General features: G+C 33.8%; 2 protein-coding genes across 2 annotated transcripts in view; one reads left to right on the plus strand and one right to left on the minus strand.

Moving 5' to 3' along the window:
• The window catches only part of LOC140060895 (protein phosphatase 1 regulatory subunit 21-like), a 54,399-nt gene extending 43,877 nt beyond the window's left edge, over positions 1-10,522 (plus strand). Inside the window, exons 18-19 of the mRNA XM_072107260.1 lie at positions 5,915-6,043; positions 8,467-10,522. Coding sequence (XP_071963361.1) covers positions 5,915-6,043; positions 8,467-8,496 — 159 coding nt within the window. The 3' untranslated portion in view covers positions 8,497-10,522. The remainder of the gene's footprint in view (positions 1-5,914; positions 6,044-8,466) is intronic.
• Positions 10,523-11,682: 1,160 nt separating this feature from the next.
• On the minus strand, positions 11,683-17,362 carry LOC140060887 (dihydroxyacetone phosphate acyltransferase-like). Its single transcript, XM_072107249.1, has 11 exons — positions 17,245-17,362; positions 16,828-17,031; positions 16,370-16,521; positions 15,927-16,057; positions 15,555-15,775; positions 15,011-15,286; positions 14,672-14,751; positions 14,349-14,489; positions 13,789-13,894; positions 13,306-13,396; positions 11,683-11,836 (listed from the first exon to the last, which is right to left on the minus strand). Exons 1-11 carry the CDS (start codon positions 17,360-17,362, stop codon positions 11,683-11,685), a joined length of 1,674 nt encoding a protein of 557 aa, XP_071963350.1.
• Positions 17,363-17,611: the final 249 nt, after the last annotated feature.

Raw genomic sequence — 17,611 nt, forward strand, 5'->3', positions numbered from 1 at the left:
AGATAGGTATGAGGTGAGCTAAGAGGCAAGGGTGCTTACCTTAGTGAAATAAGGAGGCAAAGAGTATTTACTCGTAGAGTAGGGTTAATGCAGTCATGGGATTGTTTCCAGGGGTAGCGTTGGGAAGAGAAATGATGTTCATGACACACCCGTCCATGTAGAGCTTTGATATTTAGAAATGTACAATTTAGAAATGCTAAATTTTGTTATTTTATTAATTACATAATTGGTTCAGATCTGGCCTCCATACAGGGGTTGCTACTTGATGTTTATTAGAATGTGGTGCATGAACATTCTTATAAATTCAAATTAGGATTATGATAATTTTTCAATTGATTGAGTAATACAGTGACTACTGTACAGTTCACACAGGGTAGTTAATGATTAAATTTTATGCATTTTCTCTATAGTGCATTATATCAATAACTCTATTCAATGCACTTTATGAAATAATATTCCAGGCAATGAACTTAAGGTCATGAACTTAATGTTCAATTTTTTTAGCCAATGCTTGTACTTTTATACCGGTAGTTCTAATGAGGAATATCGCTTAAGAAGCATACCAATCTGGCTGTGTGTCGACCTATCGACAAAGCCGTGGCGTTTGCCTTTGGTGTTTTCTGAGATTACCGATCTATATATATACGCATTATTTGTTCTTTTTTTTCTGGCTCCTTAAACTCCGGAGGCTAAATGCTTTTAGTCGGAATCGAATTAAGATAATCATGAATGATATAGAGAGATTTTGTGCCAAGTTTGTTGTTACAAGGATCTAGGCATGAGTATATGTTTTTTTAAAAACACATTACGTTATGTGAACATTGAACGCACAGTAGACGTTGGCATTCATTCTCACAGCAGCTGGGTAACCAGACGAGTACCACTACTGAGTCTATATTAAACTAATAACATGAACTTTTGTTGTTCATCGTTAGTACATGCGGGATAACGAGAGTATGTCGCGACCAAATACCGCGAAATTGTGTCAGCGGTTCTTTAAAAATAGGCCAACTTTGTTGAAGAATAACAACAGAATTGGAACATTAAAGAATGTGTTCATTATAGCATAACATATCAGTTGGATATGAAGCCTTAGGCAGTAACAATCAAGCCAACCCTTCCAATAATATACTCTGGATTATAAGTATAGCACTAACTTGGATTTAAGCCTAGCCCCGCTTCTTGACGCAATTGGGTCATCTCTCGGTGTGGAGCAAACATATTGTATAAAAACCAGATCACTTTCCATTAAATAAAAGCTTGATTCCCACTCAATCACAAGCGAGCGTGTGTACATACATCATTGCGTTGCACCCTAGTGGGCACCAAACTTTAAGGTGTATTTATACCCAGAGTGGCACGGATGGACGCACTCTGTATAATTTTATTTTTAGTTAATAATGACAATAATAATAATAATAAGATTTATACAGCGCACATATCCACTAAAGTACTCAAGGCGCTTGTGAAAAACCATGAAACATATTAACCTTAAACCTAAATACAATTGATAAATTTGACAAAAACCGAAAAAATAAAACAAGACTGTTTTCTGTGTAAAATTGCATTTTCAACGCTGATTCTTAATTGTAATTTTTAAAATGTTGATTTTACAATTAATATTTAGAAGGTTTAAGCATGAATTTTCTACTTGGTTAGAGCAGTCAGATATTGTTAATATTTCCAGTTTTGTATACATCATCCATTCGTTGCCCTACTTATTTCCACATCCCTTGGTTCCTAATTGTACACTGTGAACTTAGCAAGTGCATTGGTAAAAAGTATAATACCATAATGTTGAGAAGTTGTCTATATTGGCAGGTGATTTTAATTGTAGATTGTGAACAAGTGCATTTGTTTAAAGTATGATAGCATAATGTTGATAATGTGTGTTGTTATATATTGACAGATGATTTTAAAATAGTGCACCTCATCAGTAATGACACTGAAATATAAGTACACTACTAACAACGTGTCATAGATTCCTAGCTTTAATTATTGTACTGTATTAGTACATTTTGTTTTCTTGTTTGTTGTTTGTTGTTGACTGACCTATATAATCAGTATTTTATTTCTCATTCCTGAGGATGATCAAAGCATATTGATCAACATTTGATTTGACCATTCACACCTTTATACGATATATCTTATTTCCACTTCAATTTATTCAAAATTATCTTCAAAGTAGGGAAATTCTATGAAAATTTGCATAAAATACATCAAATTACAGTCACAATAAGTAACGCCCTTGTTGTTAAATCAATTATGAAATTAAAATAAAATATTACCGTTTTATCATTTTTGTAAAAAACTTATATTGGGCACATTCAGAAAAAAAAAGGACTTTACAGTACTGTGAAAATATAATTACTAATAAATTATGATAATTGAATAAAAGTATTTTTGTAATTTTGCATTTATTTTTAATAAATTCGAGAGAAAGAGATAAGTACAAAAGTTGAGAAAATAGTACAGTTTACCTATGCGGCCAGACGATGCATTGCTATTATTAAACAATTAATATTATTAAAATCAATAAACATGTATTTAACAATAGTGCAAATTTAGATTGATCGATCTTGTATTTATTAATATTTGCCTTTGTTTACTCCTACTGTCATTGTTTTTGTCATTAAATTAATCTTTTACAAGCCCAAAAACCAGGTCACATTCACATCAATGGAACGAACAAACTAATATCTAAAAAGGTAAAGACTTAAAACAATCTGCTTTACTGATCCTTAGTTGTTACATAATCTACCCCTAATGTAGAAATGGATTAATCCGGTGTAACTTTTCTCCTGCTACACCTTGAGCGTATTGTTTGACTGCGATGTTTTGAGGTGATTTATCATTGTTTATGAACTGACTTGTCTATTGGTGCTGCTTTCATGCATAGCGCACTGCGCACCATTAAGTATCAGCTTATTCAGGTCAAATTATATAGTCCATTAAGAAAAGCCTATAGAAACAGGTTGAGATAGGTAAAATAGGTTCATTTTGAGGTCACTTAGTTGAATGTGGGCTCAAGTGAGAGAAAACAAGTTCAGATATTGGTCAAAACGATGAACACAAGTTCAGTTCGAGTGCTTATTAGGTGACCAGGATTTACAAGCGTCTTTTGTTTCCAGTCGTATTAGCGATTGTTTGCGGTGAGGCGTGGGGTGTCTTAAGCACGTTTCAAGTGTCAAATTCTATTTAGCTTCATATGATTAAATGTTTAAGCATCGCCAACAAAATCATATCAAATTAATTCTTGAGGAATTGTTTAAACATTTAATAATGCTCTATAGAAAAATGGAATAATGATTAAAAAAACATTAATTAAATTGTACCCTTTGATGTATACATAATATACCAAAGGGTTTGGATAGGAATGGAGGAATCCATCCGTTTGGTGATTTAAGAGGATTCTTAATACGGAACAGAGAAATGTTGTTTATTTCTGTTCTAAGTTCTAATAAATGAACAAAATGACATATTAAACTGGTTATGAAATCAGACTATATTGATCAAAAGCCCACAAGACTGAATTACTCTGGTAATTAAATCCTATCTTTTTGTATGGCCATCATAAATTGTATATAGGTCATAAAAGATAAATAATAGTCTGAACGAATTATTCATGATGTTGTAATATTGAAATTATCGCGATCTTCAACTGTATCAAGAATTGATTTCGAAGCACATGTTACCGGGAGCGATATTTAGAGCGTCGGTGATAGGTTCTTGCCGTTATTTGTTGTTCCGGTGTAAATTGCTTTCCTTTGTAATTGCACACTATTGATAAGGATCAATTACATAATTACCATAGCTTATTTCTGGCCATTAATTTATTCACGCCATATCAATGTACAGTGTGACCAACTGTGTACTTTAAGTCTGATTATATTTTATATGTTTGTTTACTTTTCAAGCCTACCTGGTTATTTCACAATAAAACAGTGACTACCATATGCTCTTTATTAATATTTCAAAATTATAGAGCTGTAAAAGGCAAATATAATAACTAATCACAAAACCATAATTTCTTCCATTTAAATATTAATAGCAATATTACAATCTTTACTTTTCAAGCCTACCTGGTTATTTCACAATAAAACAGTGACTACCATATGCTCTTTATTAATATTTCAAAATTATAGAGCTGTGAAAGGCAAATATAATAACTAATCACAAAACCATAATTTCTTCCATTTAAATATTAATAGCAATATTACAATCCTGATTGGCATATTAATATCTGACCTCAATTCAGTCGGGTGTTATTATCCAGTCTTTGTCCACTTGCTACTGACCTGTATTGGACATTAAGACCATGCTGATACTGAACTTCATAATGTTGAAAGGTCAGATAACTGATATTCTGGTCAGCTGACCATTAATATAGGTTGTTCTGGGTCAAATTATCGAAATATAGGTTACTAATGATAGATATAGGTCATTTGAAAGTTTGTGTTTTGTCTGCTAATGAGGTTTTTTGTTTTGTCAAGTTCAAGTGTATTTGATTCATCAGTGTAGCTACGATTTTGATATAGGTGGGTGATTCAACCCATTGATTTTGGTAGAGGGGGTAATTAGTCCCATAGTTGATTTTGGTAGAGGGGGTAATTCAACCTATAATTGATTTTGATAAAGGCTGTAATCTAATATAATCAGGAATTTCATTATTAAAAATCATCTTTGTTATTAAGTATTTATATTCTTAATGTACGTAATGAATTGTTTTGCCATTATTGGACCCAATGTGACCTTTTCGTGGAGAAATAAATATGTGATTTAATAATGATTTATTTGCTGTTGCTATATTTTGATAAATTAATTGATGTGTGAGATGAAGTTACTTATTTTGTATTATAGATGTCATCATTTTACCTTTTATGGAATATTTAATGTTTGTTAAATTTGTTTATTATTATTTTATTTTTTATTATTTTGTTTATTTTATTTTGTATTATTATTTTATTTCCGTCATTTGATTCTTGAACATGGTTTAATGAAAGTTGCATAATATAAGCAAATAAATAATTATATAAATAATGAAATATATATTAAATAAATACATTATTGAATTATTTTAATAATCTCTCCTAGCATTCATACACCCCACTTCATTACAAATATAGATTTGTTTTCCTCGTTTACTTGTTGGTGTATAATATTGAAACTAAAAAAAAATAAATGGGTTAATGACGTTTCATTTCTAGGCCAAGAATAACTAACAAATTGCTGACTGGCTTTTGTATCGTTATCCTATCAATAACATCCCTACAATTTATTTTACACGGCAGCCATTTAGCACCGACATCAAATTATTTTTCTAGATATACCATCAAATATCAACAGTTTATCTATTTTGTTAAGTCTGTTACCCAGTTCCATTTTTTCGATCAATTTTTATGACTTTATGTCGTAAACCTCATTTTAATAGTCTGCAAATAAAAAAAAAAGCTAGTAAAAGCAATCAAACATTTGTTGATGTATATTGAATGGTGTCATCTTTTGAATGATTAATATACTTGGAGGTTTTGATACTTAAAGCAATTGAAAATTGGTTCTGTTCTGATCAGCTGATGTGTATGTAGGTTGTTGTAAAGTAGGACAAATAAATAGTCAGGGACATTTACTGATTCCTTGTCATTAAAGTAGTTAATCGTTTTAAGGGATGTTCTAGACATTTTACAACCACTTTAAACCATTTTATATATTGATTTTGAATTATGTTTTCTACAGGTTTCTCTTTAAAATAATAAAGTCTTCGATAGCTTGGTCTGTATTTAGAATTTCTTTTAAAACCAGTTATCTATCAGGGTTGTTTTAAGGCGCATGGTATTTTGATGAGGGCGCATAGTAATTTAAGCTTGTTTTTAATGAACAAAGATAATTACTCAATCTTAAATATATTTTTTTTCAGGGTGAATTGTCGACGACATCCCGTAGCTATGACGACCAACTGAAAATGATGAGTGATCACCTGTGTAGCTTGAATGAAAAACTAACGTCTCAAAAAGATGAAATTGACTCACTCAAACTGTCTATGAAGGTGTGTAAAGTTCTACACTATCAAACTAGACAACAAAAGTGTGATGTGCCCAAATATGGTAGTGATATGACATCATCATGTCCATATATGGTTACATTACATTTTTTTGTGACATAAAGTTTGATAGTGTAGACAGAGCTTTAGAAATAGACCGTAATCACTATTTGCTTCAATACTGAAAAAGTTTCATCATGAAAGGAGTTCCGCCTCCTAAAATGATACCAACTGAAAAGGACTAGTGCCCCCTAAAGTGGTTCCCCCACTGAACAGAGGTAGTTTTCCCTAAAGTGATGCCCCCTGAACAGAAGTGGTGCCTCCTAAATTAGTGCCAACTGAATAGAAGTAGTGCCCCCTGAAGCGATGCCCACTGAACAGAGGTAGCACCCTCTAAAGTTATGCCAACTCAACAAAGGTAGAACCCCTTGAATGCCCTGAATAGGGGTGTCCTCTGAATACAATAGTTTGTCTTGATATAGGTGTCTGTTGCTGCCTAAAAGTAACATATGGAAATTCTTAGTTTGGTATTTATCTCCTTGCTTCAATTTCAGTTTTTCTTTCAACATACTAAATACGTTCCAATTTAAATTCTCTCAAGTGTTTGTGTTGCTCCACAAAAGTCAGTGATCGCGTTCGTGAAAGTTGTTGACATAAATAAATCAGACAGAGATTGATATGCGACATGTAAAATGGTGTTAATAAGTGCAGTGAATTTAATTTTCAATCTACAATTCGCTGCAAAATTATAAATTTCCCTATCCCAAAATAGGAAGGCCTAATATTATTCTTAAATCTATTATAGACTCTATACTGCTAATGTTTACCGACTGTTTCATTATTGAGAACAGGGGTGTTCTATTTGAAAGTAAAATGAATTGAGTTTGAACTGTTGAACTTTGTGTTAGGTTTTATGGCTGTTTTATCCTAGTTTCCGTTGTCGTTGATCCAGATACGTGAACAAGTCTAGTTTACCGCTGGTTATTGTGACGGGTGAGGTATATTTAAGGCGTAAATCGACGCTAAATCAGACTATAACTAGACTAGCTCATTAATAGGCCAATTAGCCTGCGATATCTAATACATAGAGACAGATGGTTGTACTATTAACACAATTTAACAGAAGCTGAAAAAAAAACTTACGTTTCAATTCAGGAAGGTTGTTTGTATTCTTTAGGGAGGGTTCACATTAAGTGTCTGGGGTCACAGTACTGTCGTGGAGTGTTGCGTTAAATTGTTTCCTATGTGTGAATTGGTGCTAACATGTGCTTAATGCGAGAAATAAATAGATAAAGGGGTTATGTTTCTATATGTTTTAGGTTGCAGTACTATTTACGAGTATTACGTGAAATTTTGCATTGTGTTAGGAAGAAAGTCTTTATCTTTATCAGGAGTATTATTATTCTCATGAGTGAATCAGAACTTAGGGAAATATAAATTCAACAGGGAAGATGGGGAATTGTTAAATATTTCTTTACATGAAACAAGTATATGAAAGATTCTTCACTTGAAGCAGTAATACAATATGTTTTATTTTTTCGAGTGCGTAACACCCACTAAATATAAGGTCATGTCAAGAAATGGTGCATGAAGTGTTCAAGAGGTAATGCGTGTGAATTGGAGCAATCGTGTTCATATCACTGTGAAGGGGAAACAATTAAGTAAATAGATTTCAGGGTGATTAAAGTCATTGCTAGATGTCACCATTCTTTGGTGCGTGACATGGGTTATTATTATTGACAGAGAGAAGAAAACGGTAGAGTAAAGATGCCATTGGGTTATTACTGGTGACAGAGAGTGGAAACAGTAGATTCCAGATATATGCCTCTATGGTTTTAGAATTAGAGTTTTGAATATGGAAAATGGTCTTGTTAGGTGTTACAATCTTCAAATCTCTTGACTAAATTGAAGAAAATCCTATTTTAGTGCTTTGTCACTTTGTATTGTTCGTTGTATATATAGAGTTTTTATTCTGAAAATGATCAATCAATATAGTTACTTATTAGTTAGTGTGGACTCATCCTGGGGTAAAGTTTGTGGGAGGGGTGTAGTTAGTGGGAGGGGTGTAGTTAGTGAAAGGGGTGTAGTTAGTGAAAGGGGTGTAGTTAGTGAAAGGGGTGTAGTTAGTGGGAGGGGTGTAGTTAGTGGGAGGGGTGTATTTAGTGGGAGGGGTGTAGTTAGTGGGAGGGGTGTAGTTAGTGGGAGGGGTGTAGTTAGTGAAAGGAGTGTAGTTAGTGGGAGGGGTGTAGTTAGTGGGAGGGGTGTAGTTAGTGGGAGGGTGTAGTTAGTGGGAGGGGTGTAGTTTGTTATACAGTCTTGTTTGTGTGAATTGGTGCATTTGAGTAATGAACACGATTACCATTCGTGTGAAACAAGTTAATTGCTCTCTGCACCGTTAACATTCATATTCAAAGTTTTCTTAATTTCAGCAAACTGCGAAGAAAGGAAAAGGAAAATGAGGTCGGAGTCAATGTCACAAACATCCTGGTCACTAGGGGAAGTAGCAATGAATGGCAACATCCTCTCGTGGGAGTAATCATCTTCCTCAATTATTCAAAGGATACCAATTACTTAAGGCCGGCATCTATTATCTAAGTTTGTTCCTGGGTCTCATAAACTAGTAAAACTATAATATACAGATCTGCATAATGTTTAATTATTTTTTTAATGAAAAATGTAAATTTAGTAGTGCTTAATATTACACAAGAGTCAAAAATATAGGTTATATAATTTTATACACTTACTAGCAATAAATAAAATATCATGTCTTGAATTATGGCAGAATAAACTTTCTCTAGAGATATGTTACATCGAATTAATTTTAGATTGTGGGATTTTGAAATTATTAAAACAAATGAAATTTATACTTTTTGTCACCAGAAATCGATCGAGAACAAATTGATATTACTAAGTATTCCCAAGTTTGTAGTTGAGATCTATAAAGGTTATGCAACTGGGTTGTTGTTTATTATAATATAATTATTCTATTTTTCATTTTGTATATATTCATATCCGTATTCATGGAAATATTAATTTGAAAATTTATCAAGAAATTAATAGATTTTTACTTGCCATTATCCCTGTAAATTAAACCAATAGTTGTATGTACGTATGCAGTAGATGCTCGATTCAAATATTACGCTATTTGAATAGTTTAAGAAAAATTAATCAACTCAAGATTCTAACAGGTTGACTAGGATCAGGGAAGATCTTTCACTCTTCCCTGCTAGGATAAACATTTTAATTAAAATTGACAAAATGGCAATATTGTACTTAATAGTTATATAGTTTTAATGACCAAATGCTACATAATAATAATAATAATGGCTGGATTTTGAAGTAGTTGGTGAGGGCATAAAAAAGGTGAAACTAAAGCGTGGTTCCCACCATGACACAGCGACGTATCAACGCAAGTGCTGTATTGCGTGATAACATTAAAACGTGGGAACTGACAACACAACAGTGCTGAAAACATCGCCACAGGAAATCAAATCGGTTTGATTTAACCCAACAACGCAAGGCAAAAGAACACTTGAAAACTTAGTATAGCGCGTACTCAAAAGTACGCGGGATGAACCAGGTGAAAGTCTAACATTGTCGCGCAACAAGTAGTTTGGATTTCACGCAGTTGGGGGCAAACACAATTATTAGAAGGGCATTTCCTTACGTTTCGTCGGTTGCGTTGTGTGCTAGTGGGAACCAAGCTTTAGTGCACGTTTCGTCGGTTGCGTTGTGTGCTAGTGGGAACCAAGCTTTAGTGCTTAGCTTCTTCTAAAATTGGACATGTGTAACTGATGTTTTTTCCTGCTCTGTACAATTATAAATTCACCAAATGTTTTAAAAAAATAATATATAATTTGTGCTATTAGTTACATAGAATGCAACTATATTATTGATTATTAATTTTATTTCAGTTATTGACAGTACTATTATATAGTATTAACCTAATATAATCGTTATGGACAGGCTACTAAATTGAGCAAAAATATGGATGCAGAGAATTCCTACACAATAATAGTGTTGTACCTGGAATAATATTTAATATTAACTAACCTGGTAACATTCTAGACTTCTAGTAGAAGTGAATGATCTTACTGCATTCATAGAATCTCCCCCCCCCCCCCCTACTAAAACGTTTGTTACAACGTCCCTGCAAATTTTAAATGAAAATAAATTACTATTAACTGTAAATAGATAAGGAATATTTAGTGGCACAGTAGTATAGTAGAAGTTTAAATCCACCCAGCTGTTATCTACACTTTAGTAAACATAATTTGTACAACTCCCTGTATCCCTTTTTGACCAATATTTACAGTTTGGAGTTAGATATAATAGGGAAAGTAATATAATAAACCGTCAACTACATTTTTTGTTCCAATAGTGTTTAATTTACCATCACAGATATTCATACAAAATCATTTAGATAGTACAAATGTATGCTTAAAAAATGTTTATTACTAGTTAATCCTTTTGTTAATAATTAATCCTTGTTATATAATTAATCCTTGTATAGAAATATTTACAATCACATATCTATCACAAATCATTGCATGATTCATTTATACACTTTGATTGGAAAAATTCAGTTCAGGTTAAATAAATGTTTAAACAATATAATTTGAATACATAATCAATAAATAATTTAATTTATTTAAAAGGAACTAAATCCTAAATAAGATGTTTCTAGTTTTGTTTTTCTTCCATTATAGATTATTCATGTTATCGAAACGTCTTCAGTTAGTTAACCATACATACACATTCAGTTATGGGTCTATGTCAGGAGCCTCTGTATTTTGCAAGGCATTTGTTTTCTCAATATAATCTCCGAATTTGGCCCAAAAAACTCTTGTTTTAACTGTACCACACCGGTCATCAGCCGATTAATATATTTGTTTTCTCAATTCTCTGTTCCACAACGATTATCGCCACCTTGTTATGTAAATGAAACAAACATTTAAACTATACCACACCTGTCATCACCCGATTATCACCTTAAAAATGGGTTAATATTGTTAATATCCACATATGGTGGGCCAATTAACACATATTATTAAACCTGCAAATATAGGATACATTTTTTCTTCATTAACCCATAATCGCTGTGATTAACCTGATAACATTTAGGTATGTAATGACAATACAGGGCGCTGATCTTAGGTTGACAATACCCATCATCCATATGTAATGTAACGACTTCTGTGCGAATGTTGTGTCATTACCAAAAAAGCGGCAAAAGTGCCTTTGTAAAACTGGGTCTTTTAAATAATGAGCATATGTATTGTATATTAGTTTTGATACTTTACTTGGCCAGTAGATCGCTTATGAGATAAGCACACACTTGCATTCAAACTAGGCCTAAATTAAGGAGTACATTCGTCTAATTTAATGTTTTGTACCAATTTCTGTTTAAGAACACAAATTTAGCTATTCTTATTGAAATTTTTTTTTTCTATTTTGTATTCTTTTGCAATTTAAACTACCATGTTTTTTCTTTCCTTAAATAAGACAAACATCATAGAATATTTTCTTTAGTTATCTATTCCCATCCCATCATCCCTTTATTTCCAATCCCAACATGCATTGCCAGTATCCACCAAGAACTTTAGTTCCATTTGTGAATCTATTCATTCTCAATTCATTTTGTATTATTGTAGACTTTTTAGGGTGAAATCCTCACCATACTGCACCAGATATCTATTGGCTTCTCTAACCAGATTTCTTAAAGCTTGGCAGCCTGGACTAGCTTCCCATTGGTTATCGGCTTCTCCCGCAATGTGTGCGGCACTTGAATAATTTCGGCTAAAAATCAGAAACAAAGAATATAATATATTACTTATTTGAAAATGTGTAACATATCTAAATGATGCATGTAGTTGTAGAGGACATTGTTCAGTATGTTCTAAAAATGTAATAGAGACAATAAAACGGTCACTTTGTTAAGATCATGTTATATATTTGAGCTGCAAATGGTATTGCAAAATTTGATACTACAGAATAACTTATGAATATTCATTAATGGCCATAACGACACCTATTTACTATGAATAGGGTGTCTCTTTATGTAGGCATATCCATTGAATTTATGTAAATAGGTGACATTATGGCCATTAATGAATATTCATAGGTTATATTCTCTAGATGCACAACTATGTTAGAGGGGGTGTATGTTTCAGCTGTAAATTAAATTCAAAAACAGCAACAATATTGTGTTTAGATAAAGATCTGTGAATATGTAGGTTACAGTGGCATAATAATGCAAGCAACAGATGTAAAGTAAATCAAGTCATGTTCCTACACACTCTCAACCAATCCACTTTCGTTAATATTCCTAGACTGATTTGTTCATCTTGGTACATTGACTTGTCAGTCTCGTGGGAAATTCAACACCTCGTTGTTATACTTTAATGATCATTCTAACCTACTTATTACAACAATCAATTTCTAGTCTGAATTAGAATGTTCTTAGTTTAGTATTTTAACCTATTTAGCCCTGTTTTTTCGTTCATATGTCAAACTCCTTATTATATTAACTGTGACATAGAATTTTCAGATGGTTAAAAGTTTAAATTACTTAACTGCATGGCAAAATGCTTCTGCATGTTTATATATATGTTTATATTTCAAAAACATGTTTTTATGTATTATCATCCTGAATTTGCAAATAGACCATGCCCATTGATTGATCAGTTTCTGTGCGTTACATTGTTGGTTTGAAATTTGAATTCTTGTGAAAGTAAGCCTACCTATTTTGTTAGATATTCCAGTTAGTGCAGATTGATTTGCTGTTAACACTTTCTTGTTTCTGAAATGAAAAGTATTTAGATACCTGAGTGATTGGCGAAACTCTCCGAGATGTACTTCGTATATAGTACAAAAACAGCCAAAATTTAATTACAATTTTCGCAAGTAGTTTAATAACACCGCTAATGCTCAGACATCAAGGCAACTTGGGAGCATAGGGAGCATATCAAAACGTGAAGTACCAAGTGTAAATTCAACCTGTATGGCCCACCTTACCATTAGCCATCCCATCAACTGAACAGCTAGCACCAGTACATTATAGACACTATGGTTTAATGCAAAGAGATGTCTCGCTTGTGGACATACGCTTAAAAGACCAACAGCATGGGACAGTAAAACGTATGAAGCTAAGAATTCAAACCACTAGCTGCATCTACTAGTCTCTATATAAATTAATGTAGTTAAAATGTGATGAAGTTTTTATTCAACCCTATGACACCTATCAGATCTACATTGATTTCACATACTTATTATTGACAAGACCGCCAAGTTGTATGCAAGTCTTGACAGCATTTTCTAACACGTTCAAAGACAGGATGTCATACTCGAACAGGTCACCTGCAAAAAAACAAACAAATGTAATGTAAGTTTTCTAACTGTGTATTCACCACAGCTAGAGCCAACAATGAAAAATTGAAGAAGATGCATGGCTTGGTTTCAAATCAAAATTTTCAATGAAGGAAACCTGTTTGTATAACATAAGGTGAGTCCCGTGTTCTCTGAACGTAGGGGAATGAGCTGTTAGGAGCTCATTGTACTAAGCCTCGGCATTATGTGGTAGGGTGGCCAGTTCCTTTCCACGCCGCCTTTTTTCTCCCTAGTATTTTCAACCAGGTACTCATTTTACAGCTGAGTGGACTGGGAGTTGTCGGGTATTGAACCCGGGTCTATCTGTACGACAGTCAAGTGTCCTAACCATTCGGCTATCCAACTCCCCTTGTATAACATACCTTCTGCTATTCTGCAAGCTACTGTGTCCTGGATGTCACGTGCAAGGTTGTTGGTCGTAGAAATCTCTTCATTGGGATTTAAGCTTAGTGTGTACTGGCAGGCAAACTGAAAACATTAATTTATTGATAATAAAATGATACAGTCGACTCTCCCAATAACAGACTCTATGAAAACCAGAAACTCTCCCAATACTGGACTCTCTGAAAACCAGAAACTCTCACAATACCAGACTTTCCAGGAAAAAACAGATATTTGGCCAGCCCAAAGGTGTCCAGTATTGGGAGAGTTGACTGTATATACACTTTCCTTCCCTGAATTTATTGATTAATACATTTAAAAATGATTTAAATCATAATTCATCATTTATTCTCTTTGCCCTGTACTTGATTTGGCTCTTTTAACCCAATATCACAACAGCTTACTACAAACCAAAAACATTCATCTTGCTCTTTAGTTGCTGATAGAATATGCATATTGGAAAGCCATGGTTGATGGGCAACACGTATAAAAGGAATGGGAAGAAGAGAAATCCGCTAGACAGATGAGAAGAAGTACTGACCCAGTAGCCAAGAACAAATGGATGGAACATCTTCTGTAAAAACTGCATCAATGTGGTCCCCTGCGTTGTTAATGAGATGTTGTCATCTGAAATTACTAGATAATATGAAGCTTCCAACTTCCGTAAAATTGCATCAAAATCCTGCAAGAAAAGGAAAAAACATGATGCGGGCTGCAGCTATTATTGGCATCTTTTTTTAGTCTATATTTTTAGTTGTGTGCCACGCGACTCTACAGCTCACTATGTAGGTCGGTCGGTAAACACTAACTTGAGCATGCGACTGCAGCCATATATATGGCCTTGTTTTTTTTAATTGCATTTACCTGTACCAAGGTGCGAGGGTGAAATATAAATTCTTTGGACATCAAATTCACTAAGAACCTGTATCGTGACATCATGATATCTGTAAAACGAAACAAAGATTTATTATTTTAAGTACAGTATTGGGTAGAAGGTGGGGCCCAGCCATATACCCCCCTCCTCCCACTGTGTACAGTAGTACTTTGATGACCAATTTGAGCAAAGCTGATTGCAAAGTATTCTTTTACACAAAATACACATATAATATAGCAATTGGGACAGCACATTTGAAATGCTCAGTTAGTATCCAAACGCCTAATTAGAAACTGCTTGATAACGATATCAATTTCTTTCTTAATCACCTTTGTTTAGTGTCGGTTGCTTTGCAAAAGTCAGTGCAATCATAGCTGCTTGCTTCAACATTGGTGTCAACTGGTTTCTATAGCTACCCAAAAGGATGTGGGTCGTTGCTATGGTCATGACCTCTTCTTTCGTCATGGCAACTGTTGGATGGGATTCTCCTGGTGCAGTCCATGTGGAGGCGCTGTTGATATAGACACGGTTGTTCTTTGATACCGATGCAGCAGTGTGATGGACAGCAAGACTTGCTTTTACAACTGATAATGTACTTTTAGTGACTAAAAAAACCCAAATATTTTAATTACTATTTACTGTTATATATTACAGTGTTAATCCTGCACAGTAGTTTATTTTTATCCCTTTTCACAACCATACTCATATTTCCCACCCCACACAGTTCCCCTCTATATCTTTCCCCTTCATCCTTTATCTAAATATCTGTCTACACTATCCAACTTTATGGAACAAAAAATGTGCCCATATATGGAACCCAACATAAAAGCAATCAACCAGACATATATATTCTAAACCTTTATCTTTATCTACCTGGCCATTTGACATTGCCTCCTAAGTTTACAAAAATATCTTTGAGCCATTCAACTCTCTTGCACAAGTATTCAAGTGGAATGCCACCTGGTGACTGGAGTAGGAGACTAGCAATGAGCACCCATGGTGATATCACCAGCGTCTTCTGTTGCTCAAGTAGAACGGTGTACGCAAGCTCGAAGATGAATCTTTGGTCGGACTTGGTCAAGGAAAATAAAAACCTGAAATTAAAATTAAAGAACGTGATGACAGATGAAGAGAAAACCCTCAAATGATATTGTATGTCCGAGGTATGGTTTATTCAATTCAATATATTTGATTAAAGCAAAAAGATTGATAAAATTCCAGCCCTATCTAAACTATCATGAATACCTGGGTGCTAAACTATAAGCTGCTCGGTCCACATGTCCCTCGCACAATCTACGAATTGAGATAGGCTCGCCAAAGTTGATGTAGATGCTTCCATAGTCATCCTCAAATATGCTACGAGCTTTTATTAGACCCTAAAAAAAATTGAGACTTATAAATTTGTCAAACAATTGGTGATAAATGAACACCAGGCTTGTATGACTGTAAGATTAGAGCATACATGATAATGTATTTTTGAATGTGTTTCTGGGTTTGTAAATGTTACAGTAACTAGCCCAGTAAGCCATTATTTAAAAACTGCTACTGTAGTAATTAGCCCAGTGGGCTACTTGTACACACTAGTACTGCAGTAATTAGCTCAGTGGGCTACTTGCACACACTGGTACTGCAGTAACTAGCCCAGTGGGCTACGTGAGCACACTGGTACTGCAGTAATAGATTCTTACAGATGTGGATTCCTTGGGTTTTGGTATTCCTAACATCTCTCTGGCATACAAGGTTTCCTCAAGGATTCTCTCGTAGCTTACTCCGATGGGTATTAAGCTGATATCAGAAACTTTGCCTTTCAGGAATGGCTCCAAGACAACTGACAATAAGCCTTCAAAAAAAGGAGGAAAAAAACATGCTTAGGCCCGAAGGGTACTCTTAATGCAGGTTTGACTGTACTAGGAAAGTTTGTCAGATAATAATATTCAGTCAGTTAATTTGTCATTAATATATTATTTAACTTACTTAACTTTAACTTATTTTAAGGTATTTTATGCTGTTATTGAGGAAGACAACAATAACAGCATAAAATACCTTAAAATAACAAAAAAAAAATAATAATACCTTTCAAATTATTTTATTTATTTTTTGACAATAAAGTTATCTTGAATCTTGAATTATAAACCAAAAAACAAACCTAGTTTTGGTGGTAGTGATTTCCCGGTACGACTTCTTGTCCCTTCCAAGAAGAACTCCAAAGGTGCCTCTCCATTAACAATCAACCTCTGCACATACTCCGTAAACACCGCCCAGTACAGCTTGTCCAAACCAAAACTACGGCGTATGTAGAAAGCACCAGCCCATCGTAGGACATTATTTATGAATTTCATTGCCATGAAATCTAAGAGAAAGTAAAATAGTTTGTAATAAAGATAATATCTTTGAATTTAAAGGTATGAATACAACAATTAAAGATGTGTCTACGCTATCAAACTTTATGTGATGTGCCTATATATGGACATATTTGGGCATATCACTACCATATTTGAGTACATCACACTTTTTTTTGTCAAACTAGTTTGATAGTGTAGACAGAGCTTAAGTCGGTACTTACCTGCTCCAGCTGCTATTCTTGGTAGAGGAAGGTTGTAGTGATAGAGTATGTAAGACATCAACAAGAAATCATTGTAACTTCTGTGTGAAGGCAATAATACTACCGGCGTCTCCTTCATAGTTTTCCGTAACTGGGAGGAGAAAAAAGGAAAAACATTTATTTCTCCTACTTTTCACTGTGTGAATGATGAGGATGAGGATGACAATGATGTTGAGGAAGATGAAAATGAGGACAGTGATGAGAAAGAAAACAGCTATGAGGAAGATGATGGAGATTACGATATAAAAACAATTTTATTATTTATTTTATTATTATTTTATTCAACCATATTTCAAGAGGGTAACCCAGCCAGCGGAAGCTGATTTTG

Source organism: Antedon mediterranea, chromosome 10 (genome assembly GCF_964355755.1).
Source record: "Antedon mediterranea chromosome 10, ecAntMedi1.1, whole genome shotgun sequence".
Taxonomy (NCBI): domain Eukaryota; kingdom Metazoa; phylum Echinodermata; class Crinoidea; order Comatulida; family Antedonidae; genus Antedon; species Antedon mediterranea.

Coding starts and splice junctions, on each gene's coding strand:
- LOC140060887 (XM_072107249.1), bottom strand. CDS start 17,362: ATGAAGGAGACGCCGGTAGTATTATTGCCTTCACACAGAAGTTACAAT. Junction 14,490..14,671: donor ACCCTCGCACCTTGGTACAG/GTAAATGCAATT, acceptor CTTTTCTTGCAG/GATTTTGATGCAATTTTACG. Junction 11,837..13,305: donor GGCGGTCTTGTCAATAATAA/GTATGTGAAATC, acceptor TCTGATTTTTAG/CCGAAATTATTCAAGTGCCG.